Source organism: Tachyglossus aculeatus, chromosome 19, assembly GCF_015852505.1.
Source record: "Tachyglossus aculeatus isolate mTacAcu1 chromosome 19, mTacAcu1.pri, whole genome shotgun sequence".
Taxonomy (NCBI): Eukaryota; Metazoa; Chordata; class Mammalia; order Monotremata; family Tachyglossidae; genus Tachyglossus; species Tachyglossus aculeatus.
This window is the reverse complement of record NC_052084.1, coordinates 28,482,606-28,502,864: the sequence shown is the minus strand read 5'-3', so window position 1 is coordinate 28,502,864 and position 20,259 is coordinate 28,482,606. Positions and strand designations below refer to the sequence as shown.

The 20,259-nt window shown below is 43.6% G+C and overlaps 1 protein-coding gene across 3 annotated transcripts in view; it reads right to left on the bottom strand.

Moving 5' to 3' along the window:
* Positions 1–4,503: 4,503 nt before the first annotated feature.
* COL12A1 (collagen type XII alpha 1 chain) overlaps positions 4,504–20,259 on the bottom strand; it is a 144,958-nt gene continuing 129,202 nt past the window's right edge. For 2 of the 3 annotated variants that reach the window (XM_038760746.1, XM_038760748.1), the window contains 8 exons: positions 19,554–19,607; positions 18,256–18,327; positions 13,263–13,298; positions 13,105–13,171; positions 11,575–11,763; positions 10,591–10,659; positions 7,832–8,002; positions 4,504–5,619 (listed from right to left, as the gene is read on the bottom strand). In XM_038760746.1, coding sequence (XP_038616674.1) covers positions 5,435–5,619; positions 7,832–8,002; positions 10,591–10,659; positions 11,575–11,763; positions 13,105–13,171; positions 13,263–13,298; positions 18,256–18,327; positions 19,554–19,607 — 843 coding nt within the window. In that variant the 3' untranslated portion in view covers positions 4,504–5,434. Of the gene's footprint in view, positions 6,835–7,831; positions 8,003–10,590; positions 10,660–11,574; positions 11,764–13,104; positions 13,172–13,262; positions 13,299–18,255; positions 18,328–19,553; positions 19,608–20,259 lie in introns of all 3 variants that reach the window. The other variant, XM_038760747.1, reaches the window with a different exon arrangement.

Sequence of the window (20,259 nt, the reverse complement as noted above, 5' to 3'; positions counted from 1 at the left end):
AATCACTCTCATGTTTGTTCATGGCTAAGGGCCTCTGGCCACTGAATGGAGAAAGATAAAACTTCTTCCCTTTTGTCTCTTGGGATATTTCCAGACCATGTGAAATTATTCTATTCTCATTTAAAACTGGAGGTTTAAAACCACTGCTGGGTTTTATTTTCTAATTTCATACCCAGAGGTTCATCTCATACCTTATCATCATTATAATTTTAATAATTACTATTACTATCAAACATTCATATTTATTGAGCTCCTACTGTGTGCTGAGCACTGTACCTTATCATCATTATAATTTTAATAATTACTATTACTATCAAACATTCATATTTATTGAGCTCCTACTGTGTGCAGAGCACTGTACCTTATCATCATTATAATTTTAATAATTACTATTACTATCAAACATTCATATTTATTGAGCTCCTACTGAGTCCAGAGCACTGTACTAAACACTAGGGAGAGTAGAATAGAGGGGTCGGTAGACACATTCCCTGCCCACGACAAGGCTGTAGTCTAGGCTATATTCTTGATAAAAATAAATGAATTACGGGTATTTATATGAGTGCTATGGGGCTGAGGGGGAGAGTGAATAAAGTGAGCAACTCAAGGTGTGCAGAAGGAAGTGGGTTAGGAGAAATGAGGGCTTAGTCAGGGAAGGCCTCTTGGAGGAGATGGGCCTCCAATAAGGCTTTCAAGATGGGGAGAGTAATTTCCCATCAGATATGGAGAGGGAGGGCATTCTAGGCCAGAGGCAGGACGTGGGTGAGAGGTCAGCAATGAGACAGATGAGGTTGAGGTACAGTGAGTAGGTTGGTACTGGAGAAGCAAAGTGTGCGGGCTGGATTGGAGTAGGAGATCAGTGAAGTGAAGTAGGAGGGGGATAGGTAATTGAATGATTTAAAGCCAGTGGTAAGGCATTTCCGTCTGATGCACAGGTGGATGGGCAATCACTGGAGGTTCTTGAGGAGTAGGAAAACATGGACTGAATATTTTAGTTGAAAAATGATCTGGACAGCAGAGTGAAGTGTGGACTGGAGTGGGGAGAGATAGGAGGCAGGGAGCTCAGCAAGAAGGCTACTTCATTAATCAAGGTGGGATAGGGTAAGTGCTTGGATTAACCTGGCAGCTGTTTGGATGGAGAGGAAGGGGTGAATTTTAGCAATTATCATTATCATTATTGTATTTGTTAACCACTTATTTTGAATCAAGCACTGGGTTAGATACAAGCAAATCAGGTCGGACACAGTCCCTGTCCCAGATGGGGCGCAAAGTTTAAGTAGGAGGGAGAACAGTTATTGAATCCCCATTTTACAGATAGGGAAACTCAGGCATAGAGAAGTTAAATGACTTGGCCCAAATCACACTGCAAGCAAGTGCAGGTGCTGGGATTAGAACTCTGGTTCTCTCACTCCCAAATCCAGGTTCTTTCCATTAAGACCACGCTGCTTCCCTTTCCTCCACTAATACATACCTTTAGGGCTTCGCCTCCATTTCCTGCGTTGTCTCTATTTCCTCTTTTTCCTCCTCTCTTCTCTAGGAATGAAGCGCTCTCACAGGGTAACCTGCATGGTCAAGCTGACAACTAATTTGAGGAAGCCACTGGGCCAGAAAGCCTCTTCACATCCCCCTGTCAGCTAGGTTTGTAGGGGGTGGAGAGGCAGAGGTAAGAGTTGGGCAGAGGCTGAAGTTAAGCCTAAAAAGACCCTCTGACCCACTCAGTGTGACTTCTGCCCAACTGAGAGATATTTAAAACCTAAATCATTACTCAGTCTCTGAACCAACTTGGCCTAGTGATAGGAACACAGCCTGGGAGTCAGAGGACTTTGGTTCTAATCGTGGCTCTGCCACTTGTCCACTGAGTGACCTTGGGCAAGTCACTTAACTTCTCTTTGCCTGTTTCCTCATTGGTTAAATGAAGATTCAGTACCCATTCTCCCTTCCCTGTTGACTGTGAGCCCCATGTGAACCATTTCAATGGAAGCCCCACCTCACTCTTCCCCAGCCCCACCCCCTGGTCAACCGATCAGGTGACTTCATCATTTAAACTATGAAGACAATCGATCAGGAGCCGATAGGAACTACTTACTTATCTGATCATCTTGAAGAATTCCACCCGATAAACATATCATAGTGCAAAATGTCGTGGAGTCTCTCCCTATCCCATCACTCTGAAATCATTTCTTCTGCTGTCCCTGGCCTCAGCCCCCTGTCCCAAGTTAGGATTAAGAGAAGGGTTTTGTGCTTGGCCTCCAATTCTGTCCATGGGAAGGAAGGAGAGAAAAAAGTACTTTTTCCCAGAGCGTTTGTCAGGCTTTTGTGTATTCCAAGCATTGGTGGAAGGGTGAGGTTTAAGACTTGGCATTTCTCTGTCAAGGGAAACCACCACGAGTGTTGGTATAGAGGACATCAAACACCCAACTCGTTCTAGTCCAGGGAACAAAACTAGGGCCGGGCTATGTCCTGACCAGGTCTTCCAGGGCAACTTCAGATAGGTTCTGCTCCAGTAGAAAAGGCCATCCCTGGGAGACCAGGCAGAATAGTAGCCTACAAAGAATGGAACTACTTACTGATGCTCAAGAGCCCATTGTTGGGTAGGGACCGTCTCTATATGTTGCCAACTTGTACTTCCAAAGCACTTAGTACAGTGCTCTGCACACAGTAAGCACTCAATAAATATGATAGAATGAATGAATATGTACATATGTCACTTATTTATTTATATTAATGTCTGTCTCCCGTCTAGACTATAAACTCACTGTGGGCAGGGTATGTGTTAATTGTCATACTGTACTCTCTCCAGAGCTTAGTACAGCATAGTAAAGAGTTAGTATAGTACATAGCTCATCCTCCCTCCCTTCTCCACAGCACATATGGATGCCCGGATCCTATTCCCCAACAATGCAACAGTTATTTTAGAGAAGCAGCATGGCTTGGTGGCAAGAGCCCGGGCTTGGGAGTCAAAGGATGTGGGTTTGGATCCCGGCTCCGCCACTTGTCTGCTGTGTGACCAAGGGCAAACCACTTAACTTCTCTGGGCCTCAGTTCATCTGTAAAATGGGGATTAAGACTGTGAGCCCCACATGGGACAACCTGATTACCTGGTATCTACCCCAGAGCTTAGAACAGTACTTTGCACATAGTAAGTGCTTAACAAATACCATAATCAATTACTGTATTTTATTATACATTTGTAATTTATTTATATTAATATCTGTCTCCCCCTTGGGATTGTGAGCTTGTTGTGGGCAGGAACGTGTCTGTTTGTTGTTATATTGTGCTCTCCCAAGTGCTTAGTGTACAGTGCTTTGCACACAGTAAGCACTCCCCTTCTAGACTGTGAGCCCATTGTTGGGTAGGGACCGTCACTATATGTTGCTAACTTGTACTTCCCAAGCGCTTAATGAATGAATAAGCACTCTAATAAAGATGGTTGAATGAATGAATGGAAGTAAGTGCTCATTAAATATGACTGATGATTGACTAACTGATGTAATCTCTTCTCCCCTCCTCACCTGCAGTTCGGGCTTCTGGAGTCATTGGTTCGAGAGCTGGTTTGTCGCCATCTGAATGAAGAACCAACTGACAGGGCAACACAGTTTTCATTATGGGGGTTTAGAACCGAGCTGACCTAAGGCCCAGAATGTATCCACCAAGTCTTGAAGTTCCATTCCAACCTAATCACACCCTTAGCCAAACACCAATGGGTACCCCTAAGACATAGTTCAGTGCTTTGCATACAATAAGCACTCAATAAATGCAATTGAATGAATAAATGACAACCCTGCATCCCATGGCATGGGCTTGAATTCCATAAAACCTTCTTTCTCTTTCCCGGAATCATCCAAATACCAACATTGGTATTGAAGCTCTAAAAAACCCACCCCCCAAAACACACAGTTCTGGGAGAGTAACACATCTGAAAAGTCAAGTAAAGTGTCTTAGTCTTTTCAATGCCTTTTTCAGAGTACGTGATCTTCTCCTTCCCAATGTGACCTCCTGCTTGCAGATTTGAGTATTTCATGTTTTGCTAGAATCCTAACCAGTTTAAGCGAGAGGCGGGCCACATCGCTGATCACGAGACTCAGTGTTAAAATCTAGGGTGAGAAACTTTCTCCTTCGCAAGATAGTTTTTAAGATTCGGACCAAGTGGCTGAGAGGGCAGAGCTAGCAAATCAGTTAAGAGTCCGGGAGGGCTGGGTAAGTGTGTGAGAGTTTCTGGTTGTTTGGTGTTTCCTAGGATACCCTGTTGTTTTTAAACCAGGCCCACACCCTCGACATTCCTTACAAATCCTATGGAGTCCCCTCTTTGATTAAGCTTCTACCCTACAAGGCTACCTCCATCACATTGGATCAACCAAAGAGAACTGTGTTTCATGTCACCATAAGTTTAGTTTCGTTTATCGTATTCAAAGGGTTTGAGAGAGACTCCAAAGTGTCAAATCCATTTGCTGACTGAACTGTATTACTAGTGCTTAAAGTCCCCCCAGGCATCAGAGTACAAAGTTAAATTTTCAGTAGTTTTATTGAAAAATGCCTCTTTTGTTTCAGAAATAAATAATATAAGGCAGTGAAATTCACAATTTGCAGTTAAAATATAAAAGCAGCAATTCTATATCCATAGCCTTGCAAACATTTTCCAACTGCTCATGATAACTAAGAAACATTATATTCTGAAAAAAAAATCCATACTAAATATACAACACAAACATGCAATTCCATCTCTGCAGGATTGTCTGCAATTTGGCATAAATGTTAATGTGTCTAAAACAAGGAGTTTAAGGCATTATTAAAACTGCATCGTCGATACAGTGTTTTCAGCTACATTAAGTAAGGTTTGTGGTTTTTAAAGGAGATGTATAAGAGCAGTATATGCCCTGAAATATAACTGAAGAGAGAGATTAAGCGATGAAGTTGATTGTTTTCTTTTGGTTGTCCTAGGCAACGCCAGGATTCGGGTCGTGTCTGAACTTCCAGAAGCATCCGAGAAAGAGGACCTTCCCAGAATAGGGGCCTCTACTATAACTAGCCCTCAGAAAACACGCAGTAGCCCTGGATTGGGAGACAGGAAACACTTCCTGGTGCTAATAGCTGAAGAAATCGGAAGAAACTAGTAGTAATAATAATATGTACTAAGTGCTTACTGTGTGTACAGCACTGTCCTAAGCGCTGGGAGAGAATACATAGCTGGGAACTGGACATGATCCCTGCCCCTAGACTCACAATCTAAGCTTGGAAATAAGAGTAATCTCCCAGCATTTCCAGAGCCAGCCTAGGCCACTTCAGTGAGGGGGCACTCGTCCTGATCGGAAAATGCCAGAAGGAAGCACTCCAGGATATCCAGAATGCTTCTGAAAAATAAAGCCACCAACCGCTCTTTGACACCTCCTCCCTTTCCCCGCTCCGACCCCCTGCCCCAAGAGTGACAAGAAGCATTTTAGGATTTGAGCTTCCTGGGTTTCATGGACAATGATCTCTTCCAGCGCATCGACGGGGAGTGAGCTTCCGGAGGCATGTCAGCACCATAGTCCTCAAATTCATCCTCTCTCCTTTCCGATTCCATCGGCACTATGAAAGGTTCCCTCTCGGGCAGATAGGATCCACTTTCGGGCACATATTGTTCTGGTTGAAAATAGTTGTCCGATTCAACGTTATAGTTATGTCATGCTTTGGAAGCCACATACACAATGAATTAGATTTTCAGTCTACAGAAGGTTAACCCGATCTCGATTTCACAATCATACATACAAACGTGAACAATTTTCTGGGGGAATCGTGGGAGGGGAAAATAAAATAAGGAGAAAGCCCGAAAATAGCTTTAGATGCTAAAGATCCAGCCGATAATAATACAATCATTGCACAAACACCGTGGAAATGGGGTAGGAAAAAAAAACTGTAAACGTTGGACCTAGGCGGATCGCTCATTAAATACCAAAATAACTGCCATGGTTTGGAATTTTTTTTAAAAAAGCACAAATTAGAAGAACAAGCTGACAAAATGGGGCAGGGGAGAATTGGACAGAGAGCTAAAATTGTACTTTTGAGGTGAAAAGTAACTGGACAAGTAATTATTATCACCAGTGGTAATATACAGTACATGTCATTTTCTGGGGCTGTTCCTCTCAACAGATTGAGTTACAGCTGATGGTCAAGGAAGACCAATGACTAGAGCGAAACAGAAAAGATGAAGTTATCAAACTTTGGTATTTAAAATTGCAAGTAGAAAACCCAAACGAGATTACATATACAAAATAGGCCCATGCCCTGAATCAGACACATGGCTACCAAGCGAGAGACCAAGAGGTTTCACACGGGGTTATTCTGGCACTCAGCAAGCAGCAGGCTTTGGTGAGAAGCTTATTGTAAAAAATGTTAACTGATTTTAGTGGACGTATTCCCGTACAAACCATTTACAAGCCACAATTAGTTCATTATTTACAGAAGACATTTCTCTTTTTACCAGGTTAAATTGTTTTCCTCGAAATGGTGTTACCTCCACTGGTTAGTAGTTTTATGGGGCCTCCATCGCAACTGAGGCATCTGACGGTTGTGTATCTGTCTGACTGTTTTTGGTTGTTGGTTTCTACATTATTACTGAAATGCAACAGGCTGAACAAGTCACTTGCATTGTCCATGGTCTCATTCCAGAGTTAGTATACAGGGTCTCCCCTTTCTACAGAGACCAACTTGGTGGTTCATTAACCATATCCGGGGTGAAATTTCCAGGCAGACTCATTCCTACTAAGCACGTGCGCAAACATCTCAGAAACAGGATTTTCATGTATCAAACTGTAAGCAGCACAGCACTGGCGACTTAGAGAATGGGTTACCCGGAACCTGAAACAGGTCAAACATGAACGTTTTTACAAGTCAAGTTGCTGTGCAGATATATTTTATCCTCTAAATATACACTGGTTAAATAGCATGTATATATCTATATAATTTTACACTTTTCTCACTCAGCGGTAAAACCAAGGAGTTTCACGTGGGCCACATTTCTCATTTTGGGAAGAAACGGAAATAGGAAATTTCGGCTTGGTCTGCGTGAGAAATTGATCGTTCAATTCATGGTCCCAAAGGGTGCGGTTGTGTACATGATTCTAGATTTCTATAGATATATACATACATATATAGTCTTCTACACATGCGCTGTATGCTAGTAGCAAATCATATCACCTTAACTACTTGGCAGATGATTAAGAGCACACAAATGAAACCTTTCACAATAACACGCCCTCGATACCTTTTCCACCAAGAAGCCATGCCCGGGTCTTGGTTTTAAAACGGTCTATAATCGGCAGCTGTTGTCGGCCCCGTGATTTTACCGAAAGCCAGATATTACACTAGGGGCAAAAGGGGCCGGTTGCTTTTAATGCAGTTGATGGTAGAGGAAGGTGAAAGAGTTTCAGTTGCCTGCTTTGTGTTACGGGGCATTAGATTCATAGTTTTGATTTCAGGTACTTCTTTTGTATAAATAATCCTGGTATCCTCCCATTTGATTTCTCAAACACCCACTGTCCCACGGGAAAAGAAAAAGTGGGGGTCAGCTGCAGTATTTTTTTTACATACTCAGGAGAAACAAGGGGCTGCCACCCTCACGATGAAGCTAACGGTATCATCAGCAAAAAGAGACGAAAAAATGAACCACTTCAATTTTAAATATAAGACATTTCCCTTCAAATCTAGGGATTGCTAAGAAACATTCCCCAAAGCTATTCACATTTCAATCTGACTCTATGTCGGATTCTAATCAACGCCTCCTCAATAGAGAACTAACATTTCTCCAAATGCTACGGCATGTGAACTCAGACGAATCTAGGGGCAACTCACATACCTGGATATCCTTGCCCATTGTATGGGATGCTTGCACACTGAGATGAATCACAGTATCCAGGCGGGCCAGATGGTCCCCGGATTCCTGAGTTTCCGGGACGTCCCGGGGGGCCAGGGGGTCCTCTTGAGCCTGTGGAACCTGGTGGACCCGTTCTAGACTCTCCTTGGGGACCTAGTTGGGGAATGAAATGAACAAGACACTTTTTTTTTTCACCCTCTGACGAACACCGAGCGAACCTAATGACCACGTAACTGGCATTCGCAGCGTCTAGACTCCGCACAAGTATAACGGTACGGAAATGTTTCCACAAGAAACCACCAGTGTGCACCAGAAATGCCATGTGGCCCCTTTGCCGGTGACTCAACACCGGTTAGTTCCCAAAGTGTGGCCAGATTGAGGTCTTGATTCACGGAAAACTGATTTGGCAAGAGCTGGCCAAATCCCGGATATCGCTAAATTCCGCAGTTGGCTTCCACGCTCAGAAAAGAGGAGAGGTGGCAAATCCCTCCGTTCCCCCCCAGCCCCCACCCCCATTCATTCAACCAGTGTTAAAGGTCCCAGAAGGAGAGCAAATCTTCAAGCTAGGAAAAGGGTCAGTGGAAAAGCAAAGTCCTAAAGGCCTTCCCCAACTCAGCCTTCCCTCAACAGAATTCTCCCCCGGCTCAGTTATGCAAAGAGCCAAAACAGGCCCAGAAGTCCTGTTTGTAGAAAATAAGAACTCTGACAATCTGGAAGGAAAGTTCTACAATATATCAGACAAGCACGCTGAATTTGCAGTTAAAACATAGGCATGCATTAACCTTCCCCGTCTGCAGCATCAGGAGGGATGAGGTAATGTTATTGTTGGACCGGATGGTCCTACAGTTCGCAGAAATGTATAGCTTTGACCAACTCGAGCTCGACTTTGCTGTGAGTCTCTTACGGACCTTCTAATGAAAAAGTCATGTTTAATCATGTAAATTGAAGGCAGAAACAACGAGACAGCTAGCTGCTTCTGCCAAGACATCTTAAAACATCAGTGAGTGGAATTGTGACATAGAGGGCCAACATTTTCCTAAGAACATCTTCTCTCCTAACACTTCGCTGAACAGAGTACCTGGAAGCAGTGGGACCATGTATCTGGACCCCAGGTTTTAATATAATCCTGGCAGGGACAGGAAATCAGAGTATCAGCCAAGGAGATTCTTTCGCCAGGTTGGGGCCTTATGAGTCTTAATGGTCCTAATGAAACCTGCCTCATTAGTCTGCTAACGATGAGGAGATCTGCTACCAAAATGGCCTCACACTTCCATGCAGTGGTGCGGGAAAGCGTTAGACTAAGCTTATACAGAAGGCAGCATGGTCTAATGGGTAGTGCACAGGCTTGGGAGTAAGAAGGACCTGGGTTCTAATTCCGGATCCACCACCTGTCTGCCGTGTGACCTTGGGAAAGTCACTTCACTTCTCTGAGCCTCAGTTGTCTCATCTGTAAAATGGGGATTAAGACTGAGCCCTATGAGGGACAGACTGTGTCCAACCTGATTAGCTTGTGTCTACTCCAGTGCTTAGAACGGTGCTTGACGCATAGATAAGGGCTTAACAAATACCATCACTATTATTATTATGATTAGAAGAGGGGCTTGTTTTCAGGAAGATGACATTGTTGGGCATCCGCCCTGGTCTGACAGTCTGCCTTGGGCTTGCTGGGGCTTGCTGCTCTTGACTTAATCCCTCTCCCCTTCCTGGCCATGCAGACTCCAGGCACAGAATACCATAATAATAATAATAATTGTGGTATTTGTTAAGTGCTTACTGTGTGCCAGGCACCATACTAAGCGCTGGGGTAGATACAAGACAATCAAGTTGGACAGAGTCCTTCTCCCACTGAGGGCTTCCAGTCTTGATCTCCATTTTGCAGATAAGGTAACTGAAGCACAGAAAGGTTAAGTGGCTTGCCCAAGGTCACACAGCAGACAAGTGACAGAGCTGGGATTTGAACCCAAGTCCTTCTGTCTCCCAGGCCTGTTGTTCTATCCACTAGGCCACCTAGCTCCTCAGTCCATCAGGCAGATAGACTGGCACCGGCATCTTGGGTTGGGCTCTGAGGTGAGACATGTAATCCAAAAGCATCCTTCTTGTCATTAGGTCCAACAATAAACTTCCAACCATTTTCCAAAGAATTCTCCCAGGCCCATGCCTTCTCACCTGAATGGATAAAGCCAAGCTGCTGCTCCTGTGACCGAGAAACATCCTCTGAGGGCAGCTCTTACACAGTAACGTTCAACAAGCAACAGCAGGGCGTAGTGGATAGAGTAAGGGCCTGGGAATCAGAAGGTCAAGGGTTCTAATCCCACTTCTGACATTTATCTACTGTGTGACCTTGGGCAAGTTGCTTCACTTCTCTTTGGCCTCGGTTACCTCATCTGGAAAATGGGGATTGAGCCTGTGAGCCCCACGTGGGTCCTGTGTCCAACCTGATTTGCTTGTATCCACCCCAGTGCCTAGTACAGAGCCTGACACATAGTAAGCACTTAAAAATATTATTATTATTATTATTAATTCTGCCACAAAATCACTCATTGGCCTTGAGATTCTAAAACCGGCCTGTAGTTATAGCAGAACAATACACCTCCATGCAGTTTCAGGATTTTTCAAAACCCTTCATGGAACATGATAGTATAACTGGATACCACATCTATTCACACCTCCAGAATCTCCCACGACTCAAAGAAAACTAGGATCGGACGCTTTTTCTTCTCTGTTGAAAGTAGTCAACTTACCAGGTGGTCCAGGTAGACCTCGGGGGCCTTGAGACCCAGCCCCTCTCTCTCCCTTCTCTCCTGGCAACCCTAAATGATGTAGGAGAGAAAGAACCAGCAGGAAATTAATAGTTTTGCAAACATAACCGGTAATGTTGAATTCAAATCACTTCTTTCCTCAGCTGAGGCGGAATCTAATTCTACCCCAGAGTCCACAGTCTGGGCTGTGTCCATGCTGGGACATTTATGTGTGGTCTCAGATCCCCATCCAAGTACGGCGTCTGGCCCCTCGGCCATGAAAATACTTTGAAGAGTGCAAACAGTCCCTAATGGGTAAAATGAGAAACGTACCGGGGAACAGTGTTCCTAGTGTGAGGGGGATTTAACTTCCAGTTGCCATCCCACCACCAAAAAAACCTCAGGCCAAGCAAACGGACAACTTGCCTGAGGGAAAAACATTTCCATTTGATACCCGTCCCTCGAAAAAAGTCATTCAGAGTCCACAAAATTACAGTGCCTCGAGACATCTGGAATCAGATCGGCGGGCAATTTATTTTTTCCCCCCTCCTTCCTCAATGATACTCATCATCCGTAAAATCGAAGTGAACTAGAGTGGCAGGATATGCCATAGGAGGGGTCTGAAAAATCTAGCTTCAGCCCCAAATCACACATCAGTTAAGAGGAAAGTTATGGCGGTTGGAGGCTCTCGCCAAGACATACTTGTCTCATGGACTAAAACTCTGCTCAAAAGAGCCCTTTCCCTTGACCCAGATAGCCGATAACCCTGCCCTGTTTCCCCACAATATGAATCGCTGTAACCTGATCGCTCCCCTAAGATGCTCTTCAACACCGCGGACAGCCTTTACTGGGTTTTCAGAACTTCTAGACTCACTAGAGAAATTTCCATTTTTGTGGGGCTCCTAACTCTGCATTCCTTCCTTCAGCCCCATTTCCTTCACCCACCCCCGCACCAACCCACTCCCTCCCAGAAACAACCCAACCTACCCCGGTCCCCGGGGGGTCCCTGCAGGCCGGGAGTTCCTGGAAAACCTGGTCTGCCTCCAGCACCGGGTTCTCCTCGTGTTCCCGCGCTTCCCGGGGGTCCTGGGGGGCCGGGTGGTCCTGGTTGATTGCGGTTGGAATGGTAATCATTGGGAATCTGATTCAGCATTTGATTGAATCGGCTCATCTGGCCTGGAGTGGAAAGGAGAAATTTCAATAAAAACTATGGAATCGCAATTCCAGACAAGGAAAAACAAATACTTTTGGATATTAAAATATGCTTTCAAATCTCCCTAGTCAGCTGATGCTCCCGTTCAGAATATTTTGAGAAAAGAAGCCTGATACATAAGGCCCTCCAGTGGGAGGGGACTTGCAGAAAACAATCGGGCCTCTCGAAATGAATTCCATAGTCCATCTTCATAAAGCATCTCCATTCCTCTTGTACCACTGGTCAGGCTGTGTTAATGGTGGTGTGGGTCCAAAGAAAAAGGGAACACAGATGCTTCCTCTTTCATGCTTCCCCTCCAGACTATAAGCTCACTGTGGGCAGGGGACATGTCTAACCATTCTGCTGCTTTATACTCAGACCATGAGCTCCATGGGGGACCTGATTATCTTGTTATCTTCCCCAGAGCTTACTTAGTACAATGCTTGGAAAATAGTTAGTGCTTAACAACTACCTCTATTATTATAATTATTATTATTATTCCTCTCCCAAGTGCTTAGTACAGTGCTCTGCACATGATAAGAGCTCAGTGAATACTGCTGATTGACTGATTCCATAGAAAAAGCAAAGCCACTATCCCAAAAGCCACCTCTTTTAGTCTTCCCCTCATCACCGCTGTGATAGGTGCTGGTGAGTTGAGTTGAGAATAGGCCTGGTAAGGCCATGGAGGGAGATGGTTAGGCCATCTATGTGCCCTGGGCAGGGGAATAAGGGGAAATTAACTATAAATCAATCAATCAAGCAAGCAAGCAATGGCATTTATTGAGCACTTAGTGTGTGCAGAGCACTATACTAAGTACTTAGGAAAGTCGGAAGATATATTCCCTGCCCACGAGAGTGGTCAAACAGGCTTGCAAGGACTGGGTTCAACAGGACACACAAACCAGCCCAAACAGTTCCAGAATATTATTATTACTGTATTTGTTAAGCGCTCACTATGTGGGAGGCACTTTACTAAGTGCTGGGATGGATATGAGCAAATCGGTTTGGACACAGTCCCTCTTCCGTATGGGGCTCACAGTCTCAATCACCATTTTACAGATGAGGTAACTGAGGCACAGAGAAGTGAAGTAATTTACCCAAGGTCACACAACAGACAAGCGGTGAAGCCGGAATTACAACCCAGGACCTTCTTACTCCCAGGCTTAAGCTCTATCCACTACACCATGATTTCTTCCTCAAAATCTGTAGGACGACTATAGCTAGCCAGGAGATCATGTTTCTTTGAATCCCAGAGCTTCCTGACTGTAGATCTTGTAAAACAACCAGAGAGGAAAAGGCTATTGGCATAGAAAACAGAACGTTACCATTTATCAATTGTTCACACACTTGTCTTGCAACCGCTCGCATCATGTTCTGGGAAGCAATATCTCCCTTAATTGAAACAAGAACAAGGTTAATAGAATCAAACTTCTAAGATTTAATTCATCAGATAAACAGAAGGTGGATTTTAAGTCATACTTACTCTATCTCCTTTCTCTCCTTTCAATCCAGATGGACCCTAGAAGAGGGAATTTTCATTGTTAGCATTTCAAGGGTCTGAATACATTCCTGGATTTTTATGACAGACCCAAATGAAGGGCTGGAAGAGAACCAGAAAGACCTTCCATGTGCCTGCCTGGAAGATGAACTGATATCAGAACATACTTTTGTCATTCCCAGCCCTTTTCATTGCATCTCCCCCTCTAGACTGTAAGCTCCTTTTGAGCAGAGAATAACTCTACCAACTCTGTCATACTTCACTGTCCCAGTGATTAGTATAGTCGGTAATCAATGAATACTATTGATTGATTAATCAAAGAGGCCCCCTCCATTTCCTGGGTCTTTTATGGAATGTCTCCATGAATGTACCCCACAGATTTTCTAAAATAAACTGTACATTACTGATTCAATTTCTCTCATCAAAACCACGCTCCCTTCCTCGACTGGGGCTAATTGGCAAAGCAACTTCATCATCAACATCATCATCATAAGTTATTGGGCACATACCATATGCAAAGCACTGTGTTAAGGAATCGGGAAATCCCTACCCTCAAGGAGCTTCCAGACCCAGCCAAATGATATGCCTTTTCCATAACCAGTAGAAGGGCAGTTTGCCAATGGTGACCCCCTCTCTGCAAACACCCAACTTCCAAGGCTTCTTACTATATTTTTTAAGCACTTACTATGTGTCAAACACTGCTCTAAGCAGGAAAATAGCAGATAGAACACGGGCCTGGGGATCAGCAGGACCTGGGTTCTAATCCCATCTCTGCCACTTGTCTTTTGTGTATACCTTGGGCAATTCACCTAACTTCTCTGTGCCTCAGTTATCTCATCTCTAAAGTGGAGATTAAGACTGTGAGCCCCACGTGGAACAGGGACTTTATCCACCCTGATTAGCTTGTATCTACCCCAGAGCTTGGAACAGTGCTTGACACAAAGTAAGCACTTAACAAATACCATCACTATTTATACAAGTTAATAAGAATAGAAACAGACCCTGTCCCACATGGGGCTCACAGTCCTAGTAAGAGGGAGAACGGCTATTAAACCTCCGTTTTGCAGTTGAGGAAACTGAGGCACAGAGAAGTGAAGTGACTTGCCCAAAGTCACCCTGAGCTGGGATTAGAACCCAGGTCTTCTGATTCCCAGGTCAGTGGTCTTCCACTCAGCACACTGCTTCTCTGATAAATGCCAGGTTCCAAAGAACAAACAAACTGTGCCCACTCTTTCCCTGACCCTGTCTGTTGGGGAATTTTTTGCGTCGGAGAATCTTAGTTAGGTGACAGCTTCTAGAGAATAAATAACAATAACTGTACACATTCATTCTCCAGGACCTGAAATAATGAAGGCACAATTTCTGGGAAGTTCTGTGTTTTGAATCAGTTATCATGGAAGCGGAAAAGAAAATTCCTAGCTCATTCAAAGGTTTTAAGAGCAACTTCCCATCTGCAATGGAGCCCTTGAGCCCTGCTATCAGCCCGGTACCCGCCAACACTGCTCCCATAATGATCCAACCCCAGACCCCACTGGGGCTTGTCGGAAAATCCACGCCAATCCAAATTATCTCTTATGAGCATTACTTGCATGGCCAGTGGCCTTCTGCCAAACAGGGAATTGTAGTTTGATTGACTAAGGATGGCGATCTGTCAACGCCCACCTCTGACTTCTGGCTCATCCCTTCCTCCTGCCTGGAACTCTCTTTCCCTTACAATTTGCCAGACCACAACTCTCCCCTTTTTCAAAGCCCTTCTGAAATCTCACCTCTTCCAGGAGGCTTTCCCTAAATGATTTTTCTTTTCCCCAGGACATTCTCCCAACTGCGACCTCAGGACTTATACTGAGAAGCAGCGTGGCTCAGTGGAAAGAGCCTGGGCTTTGGAGTCAGAGGTCATGAGTTCGAACCCCGGCTCTGCCAATTGTCAGCTGTGTGACTTTGGGCAAGTCACTTCACTTCTCTGTGCCTCAGTTACCTCATCTGTAAAATGGGGATTAAGACTGTGAGCCCCCCGTGGGACAATCTGATCTCCTTGTAACCTCCCCAGCGCTTAGAACATTGTTTTGCACATAGTAAGCACTTAATAAATGCCATCATCATTATTATTATTATTATCCACTCATAACTGTGAGAAGCAGTGGGGCTTGGTGGATAGATTATGGGTCTGGGAATCAGAAAGACCTGAGTTCTAATCCTGACTCCACTATTTGTCTGCTGTGTGACCTTGAGCAAGTCAATTAACTTCTCTGTGCCTTAGTTACTTCATTTGTAAAATGGGGATTAATATGGTGAGCTCCATGAGGGACACGGACTGTATTCAACCAGATTAGCTTCTATCTACCCCAGCGCTTAGTACAGTGCCTGGCACATATTCAACATTTAATGAATACCATAAAAAAGCCTTACTGTCATGCTTGAGTATATACTGATTTGCATCCTCAAGTATTTAAGTTCTTCTTCCCTCTCCCTGTAAGTGATTTTGCATCTGTCTCCCTTGGTTACATTATAAACTCTTCGAGGACAGAAACATGCCTCCAACCCCTTATTGCGCTCTCCTATGTATTTATATAGTGCTCTAGCACAGTAAACACTCAATGAATACTGATTGATGAATCATCTTTCTAGAATCCACACTACCCCCAATATCTTCTCTTAAAGGCGATGGTGATGTGATCGTCTGACAGTTTAAAAAGCTGTCCAAACTCGGAAAAAACCCAGGGCATAGCTGCATAATTCTACATTTCAGATTGCTTGTTTAACTGAGAGAAATGGTGACTTCAACCAGCACTGCAACATGTGACTACAGAGGGACCCAAAGAGAGACAGCATGCTGAAAATCATAACCGGTTGTTTCTAATAAGGGAAATGAACTTAATATGCTCAAGTTTGCTCCCTGTGAATAGTCATGTGCATGATAAAGGTTTTTCAAAACATATAATTATGATGACAAACACATGGTCTTTCCTGCAAAGTGACTTTTTGTGCACACTAAACATACACACACATACAAAGTTTGGAGAATTTACCCATGCCCTTACTTCAGGGTGCTGCAGGCTATTAAATACTACTGACTGATGAATGATTGTCTTCTTCTATATGCCAAGAAAAGAAGTTCACTCTCCTAGGAAATAGTGGCAATCTTGGCAATTTAAAGAAGGCGAAACATTATCTTCTGTGAGTTGCTCTCATGGAATTTGTTCCTCTCAAAAACCAGATAGCTTTAGCCACAATTAAAATCGAGAGTCTGTTTCAAAGTCCACAATTTAGAAGTGAAGTCACTTTTACCACAATGTCACTAGAGTACATGTTCTAAAGCCTGGAGACATCCCATGAAGGATTTTAGAATAATTCAGTTTTGTGCAAAAACAACGGACAATGGGTTTAAAGGGAAAAACAATGTTGCCCGTTGATGGTTTGATGCATTTTCATTATTTCAGATTAATTTAATGATTAGCTATGTTATGTATGTACGCATATCACATCAAGAATCTGCTCATTAAAACTTCCCTACTATCACAAACCGGTTGAAAGAAACAGCATGCAATCCATTGTCAATCTTTTTTTAAAAAATGACAGATTTAATTGCCTGGTAATCATTTACTTCAGTGGCAATCAGATTCCTATTTCTTTAAGTAAAATGTAGCAGTTTTGCTGGCCTAACATACCTATGGATCCAGCATCATATTCAATTGTGCCTTTCTGGGTGGTGTGGGGCAATGGGGGGGGCTATTTCATTTTTCTATGCAGTTTCTGCTTCATTACCAGCTATTGTCCATTCTCCACACGTCCCTCTCACCAAACTGCCTGTCTTTTTTCATTGTCTCAGTCTGGAATTTTTCTTTTTTTTTTGTTCTTTATGGTATTCGTTAAAGTGTTTACAACGTACCAGGCACTGCATTAAGCGCTGGGGTAAATACAAACTAATCAGGTTGGATATAGTCCAAGTCCCATAGAGGGCTCACAGTCAATGTCTATTTTTTACATGAGGTAACTGAGGCACAGAGAAGTTAAGTGACTTGCCCAAGGTCACACAACAGATACATTGCAGAGCCAGGATTAGAACCCTCGAATTTCATTATGGAGCTTTCACCGGTGGGCTGTCTTTTAAATAATGGTATTTGTTGCCAAGCATTATACTAAGTGCTGGGTGTAATACCCAATCATCAAACCTAAGTGGGAGGGAGAACAGCTATTTGCAGATTAATTTGCAAATCCATTTGCAGATGGAGGCACTGAGGCACAGAGAAGTCAAGTAACTTGCCCACGGTCACACAATAAGCATATAAATTTTTTATTTACATTAATGGCTTGTCTCCCCCTCTAAATGTAAGTTCATTGTGGGCAGGGAGTGTGACTGCTAACTCTGCTGTATTCTACAGCAAGTGCTTTGTACAATGCTCTGCACATAGTAAGCGCTTAATAAATACTGTCGATTGATTGATGTGACAGAGCCAGGAATAGAACCCAGGCCCTCTGACTCTAAGGCCTGTCTCTTTCCACTAGGCATTGCTACTTTTCAAACTACCAAAGCAAACTACTTACCTACAGTCCCTTAATAAATTTAAAATGTCACTGCTACAGAGTCAAAATAAAAAATAGCATCAATCCTTCATCCAGGTTTCTACTGCTTTAGTACCTGTAGTGCTCTAAAATTAAGAGGAACTCCTTCCACATATGCTGCTGGTCCTACTCTTGATGTTTATTCAGTGTAGAAATATGTTTCTTGGCAAAGAGGCCCTCTCTCCTTCCAGAAGAAGCCAGAGACCACAATGTCCACCCCCAGAATATTATAACCAAAGAGAGATACTTTTAACATGAAACGGCTGTAAATTCAGGCTGTGGGTTTAGCAAAGTTTCAATATAGGCAGCCACAAAGCCTGAGTAGGATAAATCTTCCAAAGCCTAGACGACTCTCTGAAAGATCTGAATTTCCGATGAACTGAAGAGCTGGTTTTGGAAATGAAAGGCACCATCTTACCTGTCTCCCATTTTCTCCTGGTTTTCCTGGTTTCCCACTTGGACCTGTTACTCCTGGAGATCCTGGGTTACCCTATAATAAAAGCAGAGCAAGAAAAAGAACTTAGAAGTGAAAATCATAGCATTTCAATTATTAGTCTCTGATAGACCATGTCTTAATTTACAGGTGTTGGTGGAGAGCCTGGCATAGTTATGCAATGACTAGTTATGGAAAAGGCTGAAATGCAATATTAAAAACACTTCAGGAAGCATTACTGCTTATTCTTTCAGTTGTGTTTTTTTTCTGAAATTCAAACTTGGTTTTAAGAAGTGTATTTTTAAGTTGACCCCTTCCTTAAAGCTCCATTTCTTTAATCAAAAACTGAAGTTCTTTTAGTGGGCTCATAAATGCTCTCTTAGTGGGCTCCTCTGTTTTTCATCGGGACCTCACAAACACATAGCCCTGACTAGAAATTCTTCTCTAGATCTGCCTGGAGGCAGAAACATGGGTAAAATGACCTCTTAATATTCCCTTCTGGTTCTTAGAGTCCTACAACACAGGACTCCAAGAGGCCTTCCCTGACTAAGCCCTCCTTTCCTCTTTTCCCTCTCCCTTTTGCATCACCCTGACTCTCTCCCTTTATTCACCCCCCTACCAGCCCCACAGCACTTACATACATATCTGTCATTTATTTATATTAATATGTCTCTCCTTCTAGACTAAGCTTTTTGTGGGTGGGAAATGTGTCTTCTACATTGTCATATTGTACTCTCCCAAGTGCTTAGTATGGTTGCTCTACACACAGAAAGCACTCAATAATATGTTCAACTGACTGACTTTTTTCTTGGTTCCTATAGTTTTCCTCAACCTGGAGGTACTACAGATTTGTCTTGGTTAGGACTGATGGATTCAATTTGATCGATAGAGGCGTACCCCACCCAGTTGTCCTGCATTTTTTGAGACAACACCTTACGTATTAAAGCCAAAGTTCGCCAGCCTGGTCAAGATTAGGCCAAGCCTTACATGATCAAGTGCTGACTATAAGATTCACAGAATGCCAATTTGGGCTTCAATTTCCCAATGGGATTTCAGAAAACCAAAGATAGTTAAAACAACCGCTCCACCTTTCAAACTCTCAGCTGGCACTTCCACTCTTCCTGAGGAAATAGGCTAAGTATTGGCCTAGTTAATAAGCTACAGGTGACATCTTCAGGAAGTCATGTTTCCAAGCTTTGTGAAGGGTGGCTTTCGTATGGAACTCTCCTGGATTTCCCACCTCACATTTCTCCAGCCCCACCGCCCGTCCCATCCATTCTTACCGCTTGTCCCGGCGACCCTCTCGGTCCCATGGGGCCATCTTTTCCTGTGAAACCCTGTTGAAAAAATGGCAGTGGTTACAGGGGGATGTGACATTGGGGGAAGGGGGGCCCAGGAGAGGGTTAGCATTAAGGATGACCTGTTCTCGGGGTAGTCATATTAACATTCTCCACGAGTCTACCTCCATCAAATGAATTTGTATCTGAAAAATACTCTGGCAAATTAACCATATTGTCCATCAGGAAAAGTAACGCCTTCTACTAAGCTATTACCGAGGGCTCGTTCTACAATGCAAAAATTGGTAAAAATGTAATAATAATAATAATAATGATTGTGGTATTTGTTAAGTGTTTACTATATGACAAGAACCTTACTAAATGCTGGGGAGGACACAAGCCAATCAGGGACCCAGTCCTTGTCCCATGTGGGGCTCACGATCCCCATTTTACAGATGAGGTAACCGAGGCACAGAGAAATGAAGTGACTTGCCAAGGTCACACAGCAGACAAGGGGCAGAGCCAGTTTTAGAGTTCGGGTCTTTCTGAATCCCAGGCCCGTGTTCTATCCACTAGGCCATGCTGCTTTTCAACCAAACCAAACAGTGGTCTCTGAGAAGGGTGATATCAAATTCCCTTCCTAAAAGAGATTTCTCCCTTATTTTGTCACCTCAGAGGCCAGACACTGTCCAGCACAGTTCCGCCCAAGAGG